Raw genomic sequence first — 23,347 nt, forward strand, 5'->3', positions numbered from 1 at the left:
TTGAGTGGTTGGAGCATTTGACCACTTACTTGCAGATTATATTCATTAACACAATGTACAACTGCAGACTTGATGGATTAAAAGCCCTACATTAATTACTTTTTAATAACATTTAAAGCAACATACTAAATGGTTTATTACAATGTGAACTCAATGGATATCATTTAATTTTACACAGATTTATAATTTCTAAAGAAATGGATTCTGAAAGGATTATTTACAACCTGACAACCCCACCAAAAAGTTCCTTCTTATTCGCCTATAACTGATCAATAAAGCTTTAGTATATGAGTTATTAACATACAATGTATTAGATGTCAAACAATCAATTGAAGCAATCCATTAGTGATTAACAGAGTTTGTATTTCAATTTATAAATCGTTTAGGTTATCAATCAAACAAAAATGGATCTTCTTGCCTCTCAAATGTGGAGGTTTGCTGCTTTGTATCATATTAATCTGAATATATTTGAGTTTTGTTGCTCCAAACCAAAGAAGCAATTTAAAGATGTAACCATGGACAATTATAACAGGCATTGTGGAGAGAAAAAATAAAATCGACAGGTTAACCAACAATGAAAAATATTCTTTGCAGCCGTATAATTAACAAACCATTTATAAAAGGTGCCTTATTAGAAGGCAGTAGAATATCAATATATAGCCTGTTGCAACAACAATACAACTCAGTAATAATTCAAATTGCCTCGGAGGCAACATCTTGATCAATCAGCAATTGAATACACCCTGTGTTCAATCCAACAAACATGATGTCAGCCAGATAATGATGGCCAGATGTTGGCCTCCTTTATCAATACAAACTAACCTGTGGCCTAAAGCTTACATCATCCCAACTGTTGACAGTATCAACACAGATTCAGTCACCTGTACCAGAGGTCGATTCTCTCCACCCTCCTTGTGCTTTACTCAAACAACCCCCTCCCCCTCTGCCGCTCCCTTCGTGTCCATCTCGCTGCACCTCTAGTCCCGCCTTTGACCGCCCCTACGAGAGGCACTGGGAGTTTAATGTTGTTCCCTCTGCCCCGTCTTCGATACCCGGGTATCCATTTTACTTTACTGCCTCTTTTCCCCTTGCCGCTTATTTGTGTTTTACCTCCCCGACACTTTTGAGTTCAAGAACCTTAGAACAACTGCAGGCTCACCCGCCTCACACCTCCATCTCTCCCGAGCCACGTCCAAGTCACAAGGTAAGGCCAGCACCGGTGAGCTCGATAGAAACAGGTGTAGCGTTATCCGCAGCCTGGTTAACTCGACATTAGGCAACTCTTTTGTATTCCTCCATTTTTCTCTTCCACGCTAAAAGTTGCGAAGATAATATTGCATGCTTGTGGAAGTTGACAGCTGTGCACTTTACGGTGTTGTTTTGCTGTTTTTACTGAAAGCTCAGGTGCGACGCGACGGTCGAAACCTCGTGAGATGTAGGTGAGGCCAGGTTGCTGTGTGAATTATCCCTAACGGAAATGTCATCGTGGGCGAGTAACGCTACTTAATTGTCATGATGTATTTGTGAATTCACGAGTGGACTGGTATTCTTTAGTAGCATCGCAATGGCAATCTTACTCTTAGTTGTACTTTAATATTTTGCAATATCATAATAAAAAAATAAAAATAAACTTTTAAATGCTGATTTCGCTCTCTGGATATTTCTGTGTTAAACCCTGGTGCGATATTTCCGTTGCTTATTCAACTCCAGAAAAGCAAACACTGTCAATGAAACAGGCACCCTCTCAGGTATGATATTGTGCGAGTTATTATAAGAGTTTTATTTGTGATGTCATATTTTGCATACTTTATGATTCAGTTACAGCTGTTGGGAGGGTCCAGCTCAATGTTAAATCCCTAATGTGCATCAGGCTATCCTATATGACCTGAAAACTACACATGCACTACGCTCAGAAGCTTATTATCTTATATTTTGCACCACCAGGGTACCTGATCACGATCACCTGATGTGTAAACAGACAAAAAGACACTGCCAACACCAGCATGTTTATTAACTGATTAATATGCATCCTCCATTCCTAGTGGTGTTGCTTGAACACTCAAACTGTGTGTGTGTGTCATGAGGTGTGCCTGCAGGACAAACAGATAAACTCATCTCAGACAGGCTGCAACACATAAAGGTTGTCAATCCAAATTTCATAATACATTTCATTGCAGGAATCACGACTATGGGCGGAATATATTGGTGTAAGGATATTTCACAGCCAGTCATCAGTGTTTTTTCATTTCTTTGCAGTACATTATGTAAATGATGTGATGTTGATGGTTACAGAAAACCTCGCTGCTTTGTGTCGGCCCCCTGCTTTATGTCTATTAGCTTTAAGAAATGTTGATTCTTGGTCAGACAGAGCCTGTCAGACCTGTTCTTTTGTGATGGTGGTTCTTGTATGTCCGATGTAATGTGAGATTATTGAAGTGAGAGGAATCAGTACAGGGAGTCAGCAACAGTGGCATGAAAGAAAGAGGAAGGAGATAGGTGAGGGAATGGGGTAGGACTGACTAAGTTAATGTGGATGATTGGTTTCCTAACGCTGAAAGCGCAGCCATTTTGCCATATTTCCATAATCTAAAAATAAAGATATAAGGGCATGCAGAGAGACCATGTTGTCATTATAAACAGCTCCTCATGTGCCGTGGCATGGGAAAGTCAAGTGTTTTTCTTCCCACTTTAACTCTGTTGTCACCACAATGCAAGATCTAAAGGCTTTTGACCTTAGCTCAACTTATCTACAGAGTGCTCGTGGCTCCACCTTTCATGTTAGACATAAAAGGACAGAGTTGTTCTTTTACAGATATCACAATATTCACCTTAAACTTCCGTAGACTTTGAGCTCATGTGCCTTTTCACACATGCGTGCACTGGGGTGTGTTTGTTGCAGACGTTGAAATGAATCTGACTTGCGGTCTGATCAATATTGCATACTACATTTAATGATTTTATTACACTTAACAGCTTTCGGTAGGTTACAAATCTGACCTGCTGAAGTGAACCGCATGTCTAAACCCATTTGGTCAGTGTTTTTCTTTTTCTTTTTTTTATTGTTAATAATCAAAGTCTTACTAAGCTAGTCTTGCTAAACTTGGCCTTCAAGGGACCCCACTCGGATTCTTTTGGAAGATCAATTATTAATCACGCTGCATTTGAAATATATAATGCAAAAATAAACCGCTTGGACTGACTTGTGTTTGACTTAATATCAGTTCTTAGAAGACACATCTCCCCTCTCAACAGGGTGCTTTCAGCTAATTCACCCCCACTGTGGAAGCAGCAAGGCAGCTCTTCCCGCTGTGCTAAATCAAGAAAACGTTGGTCCAGATTATGGTATTAGAGAGTGATAATCACCGTATAATTACCTTCTTGTTTTCCCTCTTACGAGAGGAAATTAGCTTCCGGTTCAAGCTGTAATTGGTGTGGTTTTTAATTATACACAACTGAAAGCTGCAATATAAGGCAATCCATTTGAGATGTCAGCAGAGATATGGTCAGAGTTTTATTGTGGCCTAAGTACCGGTAGTCATTTGTTTTGCATAGTAAACTCATCTGCAATGTAGTTTGAACTGTCGAAAGTATCGTTAAAAAAAAACAATATGGCACATGTTTGGATAATCATATCAAATCATCAAATTGATGTTCAATGCAATCACTTGTGTACCATGGTTATACGTTACATTGGAAATAATTATTCATATGTGTAGAATTGTTTTTTTTTATGATTTAGTTTCTCTTCAGGAACAATTATAGGCTAATCACCAAGTCAAAACTAACCGTGGTTATATAATCACAATGGCTCACTGAACGCCAATGTTGATTATGAATCATAAATCTCTTATTGTTGATACAGAAGGGAAAACAACTGTGAAAATATAGTCGAGGCAGAGTATTGGGTTTAAAGGAAAAGTATGAATATATTTTGCAGGTGACTTTTGCTTGTGCACAATATTTATGAATTGACTGGTAAATTCCTGACAAACTTTAAAATACGTTTATCTCCTGTTTTACCTTCTGTGCCTTATTCATCTCCACTTTGTCTTCACCTGGTGATTTCGTGTCCTTTTAATTCTCTTAATTCCGATCATTTCCTCTCCCCTCGCTGTGTGCAGGGTAACCAGACTCCATTGTTAATTGTAATTCAAGTAATGACGCATCACAGTCCAAGGTAGACAGCGGCTGGTTTCTATAGTTACCGTCAACAGTCTGGGCCGAGAAGTGTTTGTAACAATATCCTCAGGACAATGCTAAAGAGAAGGGTGGCCACCTTGAGTCCTTTTCCTACACCAGGTGTCTGTGGAGAGGAACTTCACTTTGTGGACAAACAGGTGGCCGATGCTCTCTATAACCCTGTTAAGACGGACTGGACAGGTTGCCAGTCTGACACATACAGCTGTAGAGTCACATCCACACCTACAGGCAGTTTAAAATGTCCTATTCCCCCAATCGTCTGTTTTTAGACTGTGGAAAGAAATCCATGCAAACGCAACAATCTACAAACTCCACACAGGGAACACCCAACTTGGATTTAAACCAAGGACCTCTCTATTATAATAATCTTCTTATCAAGGTGTAGCGCATTTTAAGTCTGATTACATTCAATGCTAACACTATTGTGCAAGACTCCTCCGTCGGCCTCGTACATTCACCTCTTTCGGCCTCGTCTGAAGTCATGAATTGATAATCTGGAACAGCGTTTTTTAAATGAATGCGCTAAAAGGAAAGCATGGAAAGGAGACAGCTGACTATTATGTAAACAGTACAAAAGTATCCATCTGCGGCTACATTGTGTTGTCTGTAGTTTATCATTTAGACTGCTTTTTTTTACTGCACAAACATCCAGGTCCAAAGAGTTTCATTTATAGATGCCCCATGTTGATGATTAATCCAAGTGAGAGGGAGAGTGTAGCCATATATATCGGGCACAGGCTATGACATGGTAGCATGATAATGGTTCTTTGTGTTTGTGAAGAGAGTGGCCGGAGGTTTAGAATGACATTGGTGCAGCTGCCCACACTGTGCACAGTGAGTGAGCGGGGACGAAGGGGTGGAATGGAAATACAGAGAGAAAGAGAGACAGGCAAAGGTGGATTAGGAAAGGTAAACTAATCAGGATACAACACATCTACCCACACGGATACTGAGAAGGTGTATTCTCTCAATACTGCTGAACTGAACTGAAACCCAGTCGAGGAAAATATTGCGTTAATATCCAGGAATGAAGTTTGATGCACACATAGATTCTCCTCTATGTTGGTGACTGGTACATGTTGGGCCAGAATAAGGTTTAGGATGATGTTCTTTTTGACCTTCTGTCAATCCTATTGAGGCACCTTTCTGACCTGGGCCCAATAATTCTCAGTATTGAATGAATATAATGTTTGATTTCTATTTCTAACAATAATCTTTTTCTACCTGATGAGCAGCATTGATTAATATCTGTATTATGACACTTCTTTGTTTTTCTTTATAATTCCAGCCATGCTGCTACCCTCGTCACTACTACTCCTCCTTGGTCTCCTCACATGGGGTCCCGGTGCATCGTGGGCCGCTAAAGTGATCGTGGTCCCGCCCATCATGTTTGAATCACATCTCTACATCTTCAAGACTCTGGCCACGGCTCTGCAGCAGGAGGGCCACGAGACCCATTTTCTGATCTCAGAGGGTCGCGGGGTGCCCCCCTCCCCTAACTACCACCTGCAGCGCTACCCGGGGATCTTTAACAGCACCACGGCCGACAACTTCCTCCAGTCCAAAGTCAGCAACATCTTCTCAGGCCGCCTGACGTTTCTGGAACTGTTTGACATTCTCGACCACTACTCCCAGAACTGTGACGCTGTTGTTGGCAGTGTTGAGGTGATGACCCGCCTCAAGGAGGCCAAGTTTGACCTGCTGCTGGTGGACCCTAATGAGATGTGTGGTTTTGTGATCGCTCATATCTTGGGTGTGAAATATGCCGTGTTCAGCACCGGCCTGTGGTACCCTGCAGAGGCGGGCGCCCCAGCCCCGCTTTCATACGTACCCGAATTCAACTCATTGCTCACAGACCACATGTCTCTGGTCCAGAGGATCGCCAACACAGCTGTTTACCTGGTGCAGCGCTTTGGAGTCCGTTATATTGCGCTACCCAAGTATGACCGGATTATGAAGAAACATGGAGTGAAGCCTCAAGTGGCCATGGCGGACTTGGTGCAGGGCAGCCAGATGTGGATGCTGTGCACTGACATGGCTCTGGAGTTCCCCAGGCCCACCCTGCCACATGTGGTGTACATAGGAGGCATCCTTACCAAGCCCCCCAACCCACTGCCACAGGTCAGTACTGTGATACACACAGGCAGCTGACAAGCACATGGTGAGATTAGCAAAGACAGACACAGTGGTTTTGTGTGGTCTCATGAACATGAGGTCTTATGCATCGTTTCACTTTTATATCACATTATCTATGGAAGAAAAATAAACTTTTGAAGGATAAAATAACTTGACAGCAATGTCTGTTTTTGGCTAATCCAAGAACATTAAGGTACTTCATCACATTGATTCAAACATCCTAATCCAGACCTAATATACCCAGATACATGGTGACGTGGTGGTTATCCCAGCATCAACCATATTATGGAATATACAGTATATATACAAATTATTTGACAAATTAACATAATCTCACATTATTTCGCAAACTGTATATTGTCATATGGCCGAGCACTACTATGGAGTCAGTGTCTTTAGTGCTTATGGATCACTATGGACGCTGGAACATGAAAATAGGGTTCTGTGACATTAGTGATAAAAGTACTGCAATACAATGGCTAACTAATGGCAAAATAGTTTGACTATTACAATATGCTACATAATGTTTTTATAGGCAAGATGAGGAGCCATATTGTTATGCTTTAGCATTTACACATTTGCCTTTTTATCAGCAGGAGTCCACTTACACACTATTTTAGTGTGATTTAAAGCAACAGGAAGAGCTTGTTCTTTTCCTTGTTTTTCTTATTACGCATACATCTGTCAATCTTTTAATCGGCAGTTGTTATTGATTAATGTCAATTCATCCTTTTTTTAATTGGGGGAGAATCTTTTACATCCAATTGAGCTCATGGGTGGAATTACGTCCCTACTTTTGTCACTCATGAAGTCTGAAGCTCATTGTCAGTTCACATACACTCTCTGTATTATTTCCCTTCTGCCGTCTTATCAGTCTGACTGAGATTCCGTATTTCTTTGTATCTAACCTTGCTTGTCCCCATCATCTCCGCTATCATTGGTAACATCTATTATCAATCCCGCTACAAAGCCATCCTTTATAGACGACGCTGGGGTGAGATTGGGTTTGGGTTGAATGGAAGCGGTGGATTTTGAGCAGAGAGGGAGGGGAGTCACGGAGAGCAGAGGCGGGCGGTGACGGGGGTTTAGTCTAGCGTTCGGTGGCCCGAGGGCGCGGGCCATCGGCATCCACTGCAGGGGGTTTTGGAATGCCACTCCGGCCAATCGGGAAATAGGAAGCATTGTGCTGTGTTGTGTGGAGGGAGTAAGAATGGAAGCGGAGGGAGAACGAGGCCATTGTTCTGGGCAGAGCTCTGGGGACACTGAGACTCTTTTATGGGGTCACTGAGGCTGCGTTGTAGGGACACAGAGCCCAATGTGTCCCTGATGTTGCCCCGTGCCAGGGCCAGCCTTAGCTGCCGCAGCTGGACCGTCAGCCTCCCTCCCTCTACTCCAACATGGCTGCTCCCTGATCACTTCACTTACCAGAAGCTGGTTTACTAAGTCATGTGGATAGGTGGAACAGGGCCCAATGAGGAGGAGGAGGATGTCATTCCTTCTGCAGAAAAATAGTTGAAAAATACAAAATAGTTCTCAGTGAAGTTTGTGGATGATTCTATAGAGGCACGCTGCTGTGTTTTCTTTGAGCATCGATGAAGAAATTCCTTTCAACATTAGATTAAGTTGGCATCAGAATCTCATATCGCTAAACTTTACAGATAAGAAATGAAACTATCTGGTGGAGATAGCTCCAGAGGGACAGGAGGAAAGTCTTTGTTGTGATTTAGTGTCCTCAAAGGACTCCAAAGGACTTTATTGTTAATATGGAGGATGTTTAAAATGTATCTGATGAAACATTTCTCATTTGACTTTTGTATATTTTGATGGTGTTTTGTAAATTATTTTTAATGAGCAGTGCTGCGAGTTCAAGACAAGTTTCCCCCACAATCAAATATATTACATTGCCGTCTCCATTATAGACTTGCATTTCTATGGTTTTATATGAATTGATTTATAAACATAATGCACACGCTGTTACTGATGCTACTAATATATCTTTTTTTAATTTTAAGTTGTATTGAAGTTATTGTTATATAATGAGGAATATACTTTGAACAGAAATACCATAGATTTGACTGTAGTGCTCTCAGTATTCTAGTCTGTTGTGGACAACTTATTTTTCATGTGTCAAAAACAGGAAACGTTGGTGCCTTGCAGACGCTGTGTGATGAAATAAGGCCATGTCAATTTATTAGGAAAATGATACAGGACCATTAATATTAGTTACTTTATGGACTATCGACGTTGTTCGTTAATGTTGTAATATGAAATGATGATGTAATGCAACACCGGGCACCAAATTGCAGAAAGCAAGGTCGGCACATCCTTACTTGCAGTTCTGAGGCATTGACCTAAATATATTAAACAGCCTCATGAATTATTAGACATTCTCTGTCTTGCTTGATTAACTTCTACTGTGGACATTTGTTCTGTGAAAAATGTCTTGAATTTGAAATGAAGTAGTCGACATGGATATAATTGCACCCGCTGCAATATGGTATGAACAGGAAGGAAAAACCTGGCATAGTAGTGTTTGCATTGTATTAATATGAATCTTTTTCATGGGCAAAGAACCTCTATAAAAATGTATTATTTTAGCTGTCACAGTCTTTCTATTACACCCCCGCAGGATTTCGAGGCGTGGGTGAATGACACAGCGGAGCATGGCTTTGTAGTGGTCTCGTTTGGAGCCGGGGTCAAGTACCTTTCCCATGACATCGCTCACAAACTGGCAGGAGCCCTCGCCAGGCTGCCCCAGCGTGTCGTCTGGAGGTGAAGTATCTGTTTTTGTCTCTCATAACTGGACACAGCTGTCACTGTGACAACATGTCAACACAGATTTTTGAGATTCTTGTTTTTATATGGACCTCCATAACCATTGTCGTAAAAATCAGGCAACATGTTGTTCACACGTCTGTGACAGACTTTGTCTTCAGACCGAAGTCTATATTCCCACCTCACATTTGCTTCACGGGATTATCTTCCCGTAGAAGAAACAGCATTGAGTTGTAGAACCTGAACTCTTAGAGACTTCGTGCTCCTCTAAGGAAAAGTGAGGACAGAATCGAACGATGATGGCTTCACGTTTTAATGATGGCTAGACCGTAGTATTTGATTCAATTCAGCAAAGTCACAAACAGTTAAACACACATGCTCAGTGTCTCACAATCATGCAGACGAATGGGACAGGCAATATATGTCCTTGATGGGGAAACTAAAACTAATGTGTTGAGGATGAATTAATAACAAGAGGTCCTTCACAGAATTGTCTAAAACGGCAATGCTTGCCCAGTGAGAGAGATAGGTGTTTTTCAAATCTCATCTTTTGTTATCATTTACACAGAATGATCCGCTGACTGTGACCTGAGCAGGAAAACACAAAACATAACAGGCATAGTAGTTTCTTTGCCCGAGCTGCTATAGCTTTATATAGGTAATACAATGTGGTGTGTGTGTGTGTGTGTGTGTAATGTGATGCAGAGGTTAATGAGTCATTAAAAACGGTTGCTGACTCAGCTTTAATTACAACTATAAATCAAAGGTTCCTCTAAAGACTGACAGACAGCTTACTCAAGTTATATTTCTAGAACCCACACACGACAAGTAACCAACTGCAAAAAGTTGGATTTATGTTCACAGTAAACCATTAATTGACACCTCAAAGAGAGGTCAGAGGAGTGATCATGTTAGTGGGCCAAGTGTGAGAGAATGCTAAGAAATATGAAGTCTGTAAGATCTTAGGATAACTTTCGATAGCCACTTTTCCTTTGAGGAGCATGTAAGAAATATCATCCGAGTCAACCAAGAATCATCTCCAAAAGAAAACACAGGCCTCTGAGATCAGCTGATAAAAACCTTTTAGTGAATAAGAGGAGCGCAATTGGTTTAAAATTCCATTCGTGAACCTGTTAATCTTTAACTCTTATCTTGGTGGATTTAAGAGTTTGTGATTCATTGACCACATTCACATTGTTTGTGTACTTTTTATCCCATAGATGACTGAATAATAGTTAATTAGACATCCAAACTGACCGCCCTGAGCTTGCACAATCCTTATGAGAACATAACATTTGTTGATCTAGGTCAATCTATTCTACAATGTCCCAATATTGACTGCAGGAACAAAGCCTTGATCCTTGTAAGTGCACGCAGCTGCTAAACCTGACTTCCCTTTAAGTATATGTCGTAGCTGGGTTAATGTTTGACCTGTGTGCAGATGTTGGTGAAGGTCTTCACTTGTACGAACACACTCCACAAGTAGTATGTCTGGTCCAGAGAATTAATACTGTTTTAAAGTGTTCGTTTTATTCGGTTTATAGATTTTGATTCCAGTTTTGCTGGAGTTATCTTTTTTATGTTTGTTTCAATTGTAGCTCTGGTCTTCAGCATCATGCTGAGTAATGCTGCTGTAAGTTTAAAGTGCAGGATTTGAATGGCTCAATGCAGATGGAGTGCTGATATTTGAATGTTGTTGACAGTGGGCCTTTATTTGTTTTCAGTGAACTATTTTTATAGATAATATCACATTACATCACATTTCCTTCTGGCAGTGTCTAAGTCACACATTTGCAAGTCAGAGTATAACATGCAAATGTGTGCAAATGAGTGCAGTAGCTTACTCAAGTTATATTTCTAGAACCCACACACGACAAGTAACCAACTGCAAAAAAGTTGGATTTATGTTCAAAGTAAACCATTAATTGACACCTCAAAGAGAGGTCAGAGGAGTGATCATGTCAGTGGGACAAGTGTGAGAGAATGCTAAGAAATATGAAGTCTGTAAGATCTTAGGATAACTTTCGATAGCCACTTTTCCTTTGAGGAGCATGTAAGAAATATCATCCGAGTCAACCAAGAATCATCTCCAAAAGAAAACACAGGCCTCTGAGATCAGCTGATAAAAACCTTTTAGCTGTTCCACCAACCAGACTGGAAACCAAAGGTGACCGAGCATTTTTTGGTTACGCCCCCTCTGCTTTGGAACAGCCTTCCCCTCAGTGTGACAGCGGCTGACTCCACTGCACTCCTTGCAAGATGGCCTACACTTAACAATTTTACATGAGCTTATTTCTCTTATACACCTTTTACACAATTATATATGAACTTATTTCTTTCATTCTGCACTTGCTGTTTATGAATGGTTTCAGTGCTGCATTAGAAGGAAGGAGTGACAGAAATAAGAAATGAGCAGAGGGTTAAATGAAATTGAAGATGAAGATGAGGAAATTAAGTATGTATTGGAAAGGCTACAGAGATGACACAGATTGACTTTAGAATAGGTAGTGAGTCTGTTGATGTACAGTAACTACGGTAGAATATCATCAATCTCCTGAGAGCTAAGAGAGAGAAAAGTCAAGCTCAGGTTGAGTGTGACCCTTTTTACATAAACAAAGCTAAATAGACACCCGCTTAAACTGTTTTTACGTGTATTTAGTAAAGCCTCATACCGATATTTTGGCCCCCTATGCCTTCCTTAACACACAAGTACTTTAATTATGTGACTGCTTATCTTCCTTGGTTGTCTGCACCTGGGGGGGGGGGGAAAGCAGTCTACTGTGGCATTCTAAGAGCAGGGTTCAACAACAGACATTAACTATCGGTATATGATAGAATGTGTGGGGGTGGAAACACATCGAGCAGCTGGAGCTGGGCAGAGTCCCTGGTTTGATCGAAGAGGATCAAATTGTGGTTACAGGGTCTGGAATAGGACGGTTGTCAAAAAGCCTGCCAGGGATGTGGGCAAAAGGAACTGTGTGTTGTAATGAGGAGTGCTGGAGTAATAATGTGTGACAATTTGTCATCTTAGGATATAAAATGACACATTTTTAAAAAGGAGAATCTGAAGCGCTGACAATGATGCTCCACATGTCGGTATCCGACCAGGTTTACAGGTGAAGCGAGTACAACGATATAAGCAGGAGCCTCAATACGTTGTATGTGACGTTGAATTGTAATCTGGCTTTTCAGTGGCCCTTCCAAATGGAAAAAAAAGGAAGAGGGCTGATGAGAGGGACAGGGACCCGGCCAAATGAATCGTGTCATTGATAATTGGCTGCATGAATGTAGGCTTTGATTGACAGTGAATTGGGGCTTTGTTGAAGAGAGAAAGAGAGATGAAAGACTCTGGTTTAGGGAGAGAAGGAGACAGAGATGGACGGATGGGGGGTCATAATGTAGCATGCATATGTATTGCGTGCTGCATTTGTTGGAAAATGCTTCCGCACACACATCCACAGACACCAACAGACACAACACACACAATGCTGTACACATTCACCACCACCCGTAGAAGACAAAGGGTCGAGATCTAAATGTCTGGGTGAACAAGCGATGCCCTTCTGCTTTTTGGCTTTTTGTTGAGGAAAACAGAGATCAACATTGAATTCCCCTTGTTCCCTTCCTAATAATGCAAATGTCAGACTCAAATAATTCATTTACCCTTCTGTACATGCATCTCTTGTACTCACTGTACATCTTCTGCCGTCACTATGCATGTCCCCCATGCCAAGAAGAAGTATCGCCAATGAAAGATCAACATTAGAAATACAAATACAGTCCACAAAATGAACGTCAGGGGTAAAATACACACGTTAGCTGAACAGTATTGAGAGTTTTGAGGTGAGGTTGTCAGGCAACCAGTGGTAACTCCTGAAAGGTAATTAGCTGGGACAAGGAATAGTCTTACCCCCTGTAAAATTGTTACATGCCATTTTTACACTTCTGTTTATGTGCTGAATAAAGAAATGAGGTATAGCGTGTTGATGAGTGAGTTTTACAGGTGCTGGTGGGTAGTGTTGGCACCTTTGGACAGATCTAGACGAGCTGTTTCCCACCGCTTCCAGTCTGTGTGCTATAGGTTAGCAAATAAGTGTATTATCCAGAAAGTCAAAGTGTCAGACAATTCTTTGAAGAGTGCTTACATATAATCCTCCAACAAAAGCATTTAGGGAGTAGATATAACATGTGCACTGATCTGACAAATAAGAAATACTGTGTGAATAGTGACTCAGGGGTTTCCTCTCTGTTCATACACTATGATGACAACATAATCTACTGAAAGGTGGGCTAAACTATCGCACTCATCATTTTTTCCTTTTTCCTTCCTTAGATTCTCTGGAGTTCCACCCAGTAACCTTGGCAACAACACCAAGCTTGTTGATTGGATGCCTCAGAATGACTTACTGGGTGAGTACATTTGGAGGACGCCGCACACTGCGATGTGTACTTCACCTTCTAGTTCTCAACTGTCAAATTGGCTTATTGAAATGCACCATATGAATGTAAATCTATTTGTCACAGCTTATGCTTGGCATTTTTACTCAAGGTGGTCCAACGTAGGTCTGGCGGACTTTGCTTTGTGTGAGGAGGTTCCTCCCATACCTACTTATTAACCACAGCAGTGGGTAGAATCTGAGCGTGTAAGCCACGCATGTCAGGAATTAGCAATGCAACAACATTCAGATGTTGACAGCTAGCATAGTATTCTGCAGTGGTGTAATAGCACCATGGTTAGCCAACCCTGCAAATACAAACTGTCTGGCTTTCTGGTCGCTCAGTAAAAGGGATTTTAGAGCAACAGTTCACCATAAAACCATAAAATATCTATTTCCTATTACTCTGTTGCACCAAAGTGCATTTATGTTGATGTCAATTCAATGTTTATTTAATTGCATAAATACAGCAGCTGCATCTCCTTCCAAATATAATAACATTTGTGGGCTAGTTTTAACTGGAGCATGTCCTCCAACTCTCTTCATCTATTGAGAGGAAAGCAAAGGATAATAATTGAAGTGTGATTCTCTTTGCATAGGAACTTTGCTGTTTTTGCTGTATTTAGTGCCAAAAACCAAACTTTCAAATTTCAGTCAATCATACTGAAACTATGCAGCTGGATATATAGGGCACTGATTAAGAGGGGAATTCAATTTGGCCATGTTTTACACCATTAAATTGTTGAAATAGGTATAGAGAAAGTAAAGCATTTCAATTTAAATTTCTCCCCTCATAAAAACACTGATTGATGTATTTTGTTAATTATACTGATGAACTGACACACACAGACACACACACACCGTCTGTTTTCCTCTAACTGCAAATGTCTCACATTCCCAAAGTGGGGAGCAACAGTGAAATACTGCTGCATGAAGCATTTTATTAGATGTACAGTATAAACTGCAATATAATATAGCAAAATAAGCACCCTGTCAAAAAAATGAAACATGAACATACCACCTAACATGCAAAATAACATCCCCCGTCCCTCCTGTCATGTAGGCCACGCCAACACAAGGGCCTTCCTGAGCCATGGTGGCCTGAACAGCATCTACGAGGCCATGTATCACGGGGTGCCGGTGGTAGGTGTGCCCCTATTTGGAGACCACTACGACACCATGACTCGTGTGGCAGCCAAAGGTATGGGAATCATGCTACACTGGAAGTACATGACAGAGGAAGACCTCTACACAGCCCTGACCAGCGTCATCAAAGACACCAGGTTAGATTCCTAAGTCACACATGAACACTTTGTACAACAGTGCAATTGTTCATCAGTTCCATCTGGTGACCACATATGGAATCATCTCTCTGTGACGTCATGGCACACGTGAAATGTTCACCATCTTGTCTTTATCTCCCTTTTATATGGTTGTGCTCTCATGAGATTGCCCATAAAGATTTGTGTCCTTGTGTCCTTGCCCCTTTTTATATCCTTGTTTTTACATCCTCGTTCCCAACCTCTGTCTCTCCCCACCAAGGTACCGCCAGCGAGCACTCACTCTCTCCAACATTCACAAAGACCAGCCCGGCCACCCTGTGACCAGGGCCGTCTACTGGATCAGCTACGTTCTACGTCACAACGGTGCCAGCCACCTGCGCTCTGCTGTATATGAGGTGTCTCCCTACCAGTACTTCCTGCTGGATGTGATTTTTACTGTAGGGGCTGCCTTGGCTCTGACCGTCTTTGCCCTGCGACGGTTGGTACGACTGCTGAGGGGGAAGGCCGGCGATCAGAGCAGAGGAGGCGGCGTCGCCAGGGATGATGGTAACATTGCCAACGGACATTGCCACAGCGAGAGCATGGCCAATGGGAAACACAAACGCAACGGCTCTTTGAAAAACGAGAAGAAGATTAATTAATGTTTGGAATGGCCAAGAGGGACGAGGAAGAAGTTGCCCCGAGGACTTAGCTCTAGGTTTATTTTAGTGGTTTCATAAAAGCTTTGAGAGGAAAGCTGTTCTTAGGGCTGTGTCGAGAGGCAACTGCTACTCTGAGCGAGCGAGAGGCTGTAGGAGGATACACCATGCATCTTATGGGGACAGAGCAAGGCATCGGGTGCTCAAAATCTGTGTGTGTGTGTTTGTTGGTGTATGTGTATGTGTGCACTGAGGCGAATTTAATGAAAACTCTAACAAAAGCAGCTACTGCAATACAACACCAAATTGAAAAGTAATTGAGGATGAAACACAGGGAAGACACATTGGAGGACATAGTTTCTTCACGTGCGTCATCTCTCCTGCATGTTTTCTGCTGTCTTCCTGCTCTCCTTACCAGTCGAAGGATGCTAAAGAGGAGAAATCCTGAGCGCCAACCCCTCATCCTCAGAACAAATGACTGATAAATAGTTAGGATTTCATGTTTTTAACTGCAAATTCTGTTTCAACAAATGTCTGGTAAACTGTAAATAGAGGACCAATCTATTTATTACTGTACACATTTTAATGATGAACCTTTTTAACCTATCTACATTTAATTTATTTTATGTATCAATGGTGTGATACCATTATGGTAGCTAAACACTCCCTCTTCTAATCTAACATTTGCAAAGGACTGTGTGCTTCATTTTGGTGAAACAAACTCAGCAAAAGACTGACCGCTGCAGTCATTACAATTTTGCACATCAGCTGCATTATCCACAGTATTCGCTTGTTTTTCAAAATAATCCGTGATAAAAACATTTTTGATTTTCCCCCTCTTCACATGGTAGTGTCATCCTGTGACAGCATTTGGCTGTGCAGCAGTCCCATTGTCTCTGGACTGACAGTTTGTTGGGGTAGAGAATAACTCAACTGAACTCTGTTTGGCTTATCAGTGTGAAAAGTTATCGTCAAAAAATATATAAATGACTTCTGAGAATACTGTGGATCGGCAGAGCCAGACCAGAAATGTGCTCTGGCTCATCCAGGTGATCAGGGATGAGTCGGAGCATTATTGATGTATGATTACTTGCTTTGTCAGTCCCATCTCCATCTTCTATTTATTAATCAGTAAGGATTCATCACTTGATTGCCATTTTTAGTGCGACACATGACTTTGTACATTTCTCTATGATTCATTTGATGGATCATTTCTAACATACTGTGTGTCGCAAATGCTAGTTTTGAATTACAGTTCGGGGAAGAAATCCATTTTGCGCCTCTCTTTTGCAAGTTTGTTAAGCCTGTTCAATTTAGTTATTGAGGTCAACCTTCTGTAATTACTTAAACTTTTAGTGTGAATGATTGATCTGTTTGTGGCCTTTTGTTATGCAAATATTAGTTTCTGCAGTATGCTTGAATACATGTGTTTTAGATCACTGTACAGCTTTAGACTGAGTGTACGGATGAAACAATGGAAAATGAGGTTTGTTTCTCGACCCCTGCGTCTGTTAATTCTCAATGCAGATGGAGGAAGGGTGAAAGGAGGGTGAAAGAGTGAATTAGTTCCAACAACAAAGGTGAACCCCACTACTTCTACAATGAGTGACACCGATCCCCGCAGCGCAACTCTCTTTCCTTGAACCCCCGTCGAGGAGATCAAAGTACAGGGCGAGCTGGAAGAGTATCTTTGGGGTTTGTGGGGATTCGGTATCTCACTAATGGACATTTCAGAAGGGCCGGGGCTCATGGACACGGGACAGAAAAATCTCATGAACATGAGACTTCCAGTTGGACAGCTCATCAAACCACCAGGCCGCACTTACTGTATTTTCCTCCATTGTTCCAGCAGCACAGTCCATCTACTTTTTAAAGTTTCAAATTGCAACCACAATTGGCAGTCTAGCAAACAAATTGTTCACCAAATTACTAAAACTGTCACAAGTGGACAATATAGCAATGTATTTGAAAGTAACAGAGTGAATGCTCCCACTTAACCTGTCAGAAGTTGTTGAGGACCTAACATGCAACCCGTCCTGTATGATAGTTGAGAAAACCTTCATGATGTTCCTTTCTCTGTGAGCTACAATTACACTTGCACAGCCCAACCCAGCCCTGCTGAGAACAGACTTTTATACTTGAAACATCATCATTGTCATCATCATCTATAACAAGTTCAGCTGTTGGGTATGGTAGCTGGGCCTGTAGGTGCTACACAAGCTATGAACAGGGTCTGGAAAAGGAAAAAGAAATTGTGAAGATACATGTTTTTCCCTTATTATTTCAGTATTAATGTATAGGCCGCATCGTTTAAATGTCCACCAACGCCCATCCTTAACATCCTCTTGTGTCTCCACTGATTCTGCAGTCTGACGTGTCTCTGTTCTTGTGGCGTTTGCATTTCATCAGCTTGAAGTTTTTCTTTGTTTTGTCTTCAATGGTGCACTTGCTTGTTCCATTTGTCCACCTCTTTGTCTTACTCTTGACTGCCTGGTGTATTTAGCTGTCATTGTATTCATTGTAGTCTTTTTCTTCCTCCTTCAATTTTAGATGTCTCCACTCACTCACTTTCCTTTTAATCCTTCATTTTACTTTGATTTTTAAAATGTCATATAGTCCTAAATCTTCCTGTCATGTGTGTCCATGTTGTAAATAGAACAATGTAAACAAGAAACTAATGCTGAATAAAAATGACATATTTTGTTTGCAGAGATGATTGAATCTTTTCTTCTCAGAGAGTTGCCATTGGATTGTCTTCATTTTTGAGACATCAATTTGAAGAAGTTGGATGAAACAGTGAATGAAAAGTTAAGAAAAAGGGTGTATTGTAAAGTACTGTTCTAAAGTATCTCTAATTATATTGTCCTCCTAGCAATATTGAACAAACAAGTGCATACAGTCCATGTTTTTGAGACCTGTCAAGGCGGATGTTGATGACATCAGGTGATGCTGTCGGTCTCAGTTTGATAGGGGATGTATAGGCTTTCTCTCGGGAATTGTTACCAGGCAGCAAAGAGGTTTTGTAGGTATCGAATGGTAGAATCATCTAAAGTTGCCAACTGCACAGACGCATGCACACAAGCCGGGTGGATAGATAGGGTTATCTAATGCTGTATGCTCGTGCTGAGTGAGGCCGGGGTAACAAAACACCCAGTCTGGTACCCTGCCTCGCTCACTGGCTCTGTTAATTATTCACAGCGGCTGCAGGGGCCCGCCGACCTAACACACACACACACACACACACACACACACACACACAGAGTCAAAAGCATCTGCAGGTATGTTTAATTTACGTTCTTGTTTTCTTTTGTTGTCGCTGGTGGCCAAATCAGGCACTGTTCCGTTAACTGACACAGGAAGGGGGGAAGAAATGGAGGGCGGCCCTCTGCTGATGAGGAATCCGATATCTCAGAAAGCACAGTGGGCATCGTTCATGACATCTTCCATTTATCCTCAGCCAACCCCTCCCTCCTCAGACCTTGTAAGTGCCTATTATCTACCTTTCCTCTCCATCTCAACGGACAATCATCAGTAGCAATTAACCCCTTTGTGAGGGACTAAGTGGGCTTACTGTATGCCGTAAGAGTCGTCCCTCTTTGGACAAGATCTAAATGATGGATTTGCCAATAGTTTGACAACAGGGTGTGCTCCAATTTGCACACAGACATCCACAGTCTTTATGTGTGAGTAGGGCTGAAAGGATATAGTGGGGATTGCACGTTTGCACCACGGATGTTGGACCGAGCTTGTGCGTGGTCGTGTGTGTTAGCGTGACACCTAAGGGTGTGTGCCAGTTTTGAGATTGTTGATTTAGCTTGGATTCGTTTAAATGAGCCATAGCCTTCCCTCAGTAGTGTTTATTCATCTCTGGCACAGCACATATATACCAAGAGCTCTACCTATAATATTCCCAGAAGCGTATTCTATTTATTTGCAACTTGTTTGAAAGGACTGAAAGACTTTCTCTCAACTACATCAACCCAGAGCTGAACTGACCTCAACCGTATATGTAATGGAAAAAGAAAAAAAGATCAGTTAGTTCAATGGAAGTTCAGTTAAGCTGGTGAGATCATTGCACAGTGGAAAATAATCTTATTTCCCACTCAAGTGAGATTGACCTGATGCATCTTTTGAATGTGCTTACACTTGAATTGTGTTGCTGTGAAACCAAGTGAGAAGCCTTGTTCTCTTGAACAAAAATAACCCAAATCCTAACATGTATTTTGGGATTTGGATGGTCTTATTACAGCAGAGCAAGGTGCTGCAGTGTGTACTTTGCTCTTAAAGCTAAAAATAGTTGCTTTTCTTCCGAAAGCACTGAGCTGCGTGTTGCCTTGTCACCCTCAAGATAAGGACCACAGGAACAAGTATACAGTCTTTGTGCACGTAATGAGATGACTCATCGTCATCAGCCTGTGAAAGGCTCTGCAAAAGGCTTTCACTCTTTATCTTTCATTGACTTTCTTTGCTCTTTTCGAAGTCCAGTGAAAGGTCTCCTTGTTCTAAAGGGTAGGGATCAATACAACTGAGGGCAGCTCCTGCTTGGTGGTCAGTGTAACTAGTACCATGAGATGGGTGTGTATGTGAGTAAGTAAAATAACCTAAATAAAGTGAGGAAGAAATGATTCTGCATGTTACCTATATGTCCAGTAGAGGGTAGTGGTATTCCATAATCAACTTCTCTGGTCACTTCATGCTTTTCTCCTTTTCTTTCTGTCTTTCCAGCCTTTTTTTTTCTCTCTACCCCGATTGCCTCAACCAACACTGATGGAATTGCTGACTGAAGTTTCAACTTTAAAAAGCTCTGAGTTCTGTTTCAAAGATCTTTCTAGATCTAGTGTGTGTGTGTGTCTGTGTATATCTTCCTGAAGTTTCTTATGTGGAGGCGGGCTGCCATCGTCATTCTGGCCCAGTATATATCCAGCTGTAACTCTGATTAAATGCCCCTTAAAATCTCTTGTCCCAGCATGACAGATGTGCCCTGGTGGAAGCCTTGGTAGAATTCAACATGCTGCGTGTGCGTGTGTGAGTGAGTAAGATTTCAAATGAAGGTTAAATGATCCGTGTGGAAACATGGTCCCTTCGGCAGCCTCAAATTTAGACAAAGCCAAAAAGAAAGAGACAATTGGAGGTAATTAATAATTGCAACAAGCAACTATAATTGGCCCGTGCTATACGTGCGTGTGCATGCAATTACATGTGTATGTTTGCAAGCATTTGTACTATATGTGTGTGTGAGTGTGTGTGTGTGTGTGTGTGTCAGGGTGTTTGGGATAGATGGAACCCTGTCACTGTGTCACCATGGAGATAAGAGAAGCCTGACAGCAAGGGAGAGAGAATGACAGCCTTTATATCAATCATACTGACTTATAACTGTGTGTGTAAGTTAAGGAGTTAGGAAAGGGTATTAAGCTAGAATCAGAAGATAAATCAATGTCATACGGTTTGTATGTCAACAGCTGTTGTCAGTTTGGCCTCAATCCTCAAGGTAATCTCTAAACTCCAGTGACCACACACACACACACACACACACACACACACACACACACACACACCTACACACACACGATGCACTGACACACAAAGAGACAGATGCCAGTGTGTGTCACCCATCTCTAAGTGCCTGGAAAACAGCCAGAAAGAGCGAGTTGGCCAAATGTTGTCCTGGCACACAAATCTACATATTTCAGCTTCTCTCTGATCCAATTCTCTCTGTCTAATTTACTTTCTGCTCCTCCTTGAATTCCTATCCCTCCTCTCAAATCCCCCCCACACTCCTGCAATTCCTTCCAACTTCCTTTTCCATCCTCTCCTATCTCTCCCAATATGCACTTTCGTTCCCTGCCTCCAAAAATGGTCCAAGCCAGGGCCTCAGTGAGTCTGTAAGCTGATGCAGCGTATCTGTGAGGAATTGGGAATTCAATTGGAGAAAATCAGGCTTTTGAGTTTTCAGCCAGATATTTAATTATGGGAGTGAATTATAGCTGTGTCGCTGCAGGGACACAGCAGAGAGGTAATGTGACTAAGTAAACAATAAATAAGCACTAAAGAAACATAAAGTCAATGCCATGCTTCATTAGAAACACAAAACCCACTGGTGCCCTTGCTAAACCTCCAATGCCTACTTACTTTAGCCAACACAATCCAAATAGTTTCCTCTCTATGTATGTGTATGTGTGTGTTAATACCTATAAACATATCACTGATATTATCGGAGCCCTTTGCCCCGCAGCAGATCTCAGACAGCAGACAGTAGCCGAGAGAGAGAGGCCTGTAGTGAAATGGAAAGATAGAGAAGCGGGGGGGGGGGGGGGGGGGGGGTTGGAAGATAGTATGATACACATCTAACCTCCACTGTGGTTAGATCCTTATCAGATGATCATTCACTTCATTTCTCTCTTGACTCCTTTGCTCTGGGTTTTCTCTCCTTTCATATTTCACCTGTTCTCCCAAAAGCTAAGGAAAGAGGCTATCTTGTCTTGATCTGTTCTCAGAATCTATTGTTTTTCTTCACTCCACAGAAAATGTTTTCTTAAGTTAAATGTTCAAACAAGGTAAACTGGACATATCTGGAGCTTTCCCGCTGACATTTTGTCTGGTTTCAAAAACAAATCAAAACAAAAAAGCTTGCTTATGTCATTTTGCTGATTCACCCACTAAGAAATAGTTCCAAAAAAACCCAAACAATGATGGGTGGCATCCTAAGAACACGGTGTATCTGAGGACAACAATAGACACCTATCTGCATTAAAGGATGGCTGATAACTTCCAGTCAGTGATAAGACAGTGATACTGACACTACATTTCATGAGCTCTTTGCTGCTTCCGTGTTCCTGATGTCAAGTAACTGTGTTACCGGACTTGTCAGATATCAGATATCCCTACCCTCAAACATAACTCATTTTAAAGCCTGGGTTTAAGCAGGGGATAACATGGTTATCTCGTCTCATATACTGTATATCTGTTGCACCTACGTATTCACCAATGCACGAGCATGTGCAGACAGACACTCACACGCACCACCACTGAGTCAGCCAGCGAGCTCTCCATCATTGCCAGCGGTGGCCCAGTGCTCTTTGGTTGGTTGCAGGTTGATGGATGAGTCTCCCTTGGGCAGCTCTGTTAAAGCGCCTCTCTATCAGGCTGCAGCCGCATGGGCCCTCACATTTGATTAGATCCCAATGGAAGCCAGTTGCTCCCTGTCATCACTCATACTAGCATAGGCCTGAGATGCAACGGAGACAGCCAATGGAGCACAGAGCTTGACACGCTGAGGAAGCCATTTCGGTGCAAAGAGAGGATATTATGTGACTCATGTACAACTCTGTCTCAGATGGGTGGCGCTGCACTTGGCTGGAGAGGAGAGATAGTGCGAGGGAGAGGGATGCTCATGAAGAGCGGGGTGTGTTATTTCCATTCTTCACGGGTTATATTCAGAACCGAAAGCCTCATCCAAGATTCTATCAATCAAATTGGCTCACCTATTCATTTAAATTACACCTGAATGAGAATGAGGACCATTACAGCACTTCAAAACTCAACAGCCTTCTTTCGCATTGTCCCTCTCTCTGCTTCTCTCCTCTCTCTCGCTCTCTCTCTCTCTCTCCGTCGGCTCTCATCTCCCTCCATTGGTATTTACATGTCAATGAGTTATGTGTTAGTGCCTTTCTCTCTTTTTTCTTGTCTCCTATTTACATGTCAGTGGCTTTCGCTGCTTGATGGTGCTGAATTAAAATGAAAGTAATTTGCTCTGTGACAGTCAGACCATTTTACCAGCTATTACTCTCATCCATTCTGGTCAGTGAATACTGATGACAATGAAACCAGGGAGCTGTGAAGACATTTTGCAAGCTCTCATGTTAGTGACGCTGCTATGGCT

The 23,347-nt window shown here is 41.8% G+C and overlaps 1 protein-coding gene across 1 annotated transcript; it reads left to right on the forward strand.

Moving 5' to 3' along the window:
* Positions 1 to 1,013: 1,013 nt before the first annotated feature.
* On the forward strand, positions 1,014 to 18,182 carry ugt8 (UDP glycosyltransferase 8). The gene is made up of 6 exons (XM_079278503.1): positions 1,014 to 1,204; positions 5,489 to 6,321; positions 8,966 to 9,108; positions 13,445 to 13,521; positions 14,611 to 14,830; positions 15,090 to 18,182. The coding sequence occupies exons 2-6, from the start codon at positions 5,491 to 5,493 to the stop codon at positions 15,469 to 15,471; spliced, it is 1,653 nt and encodes a 550-aa protein (XP_079134629.1). The 5' UTR covers positions 1,014 to 1,204; positions 5,489 to 5,490; the 3' UTR covers positions 15,472 to 18,182.
* Positions 18,183 to 23,347: the final 5,165 nt, after the last annotated feature.

Source organism: Melanostigma gelatinosum, assembly GCF_949748355.1.
Source record: "Melanostigma gelatinosum genome assembly, chromosome: 11".
Taxonomy (NCBI): domain Eukaryota; kingdom Metazoa; phylum Chordata; class Actinopteri; order Perciformes; family Zoarcidae; genus Melanostigma; species Melanostigma gelatinosum.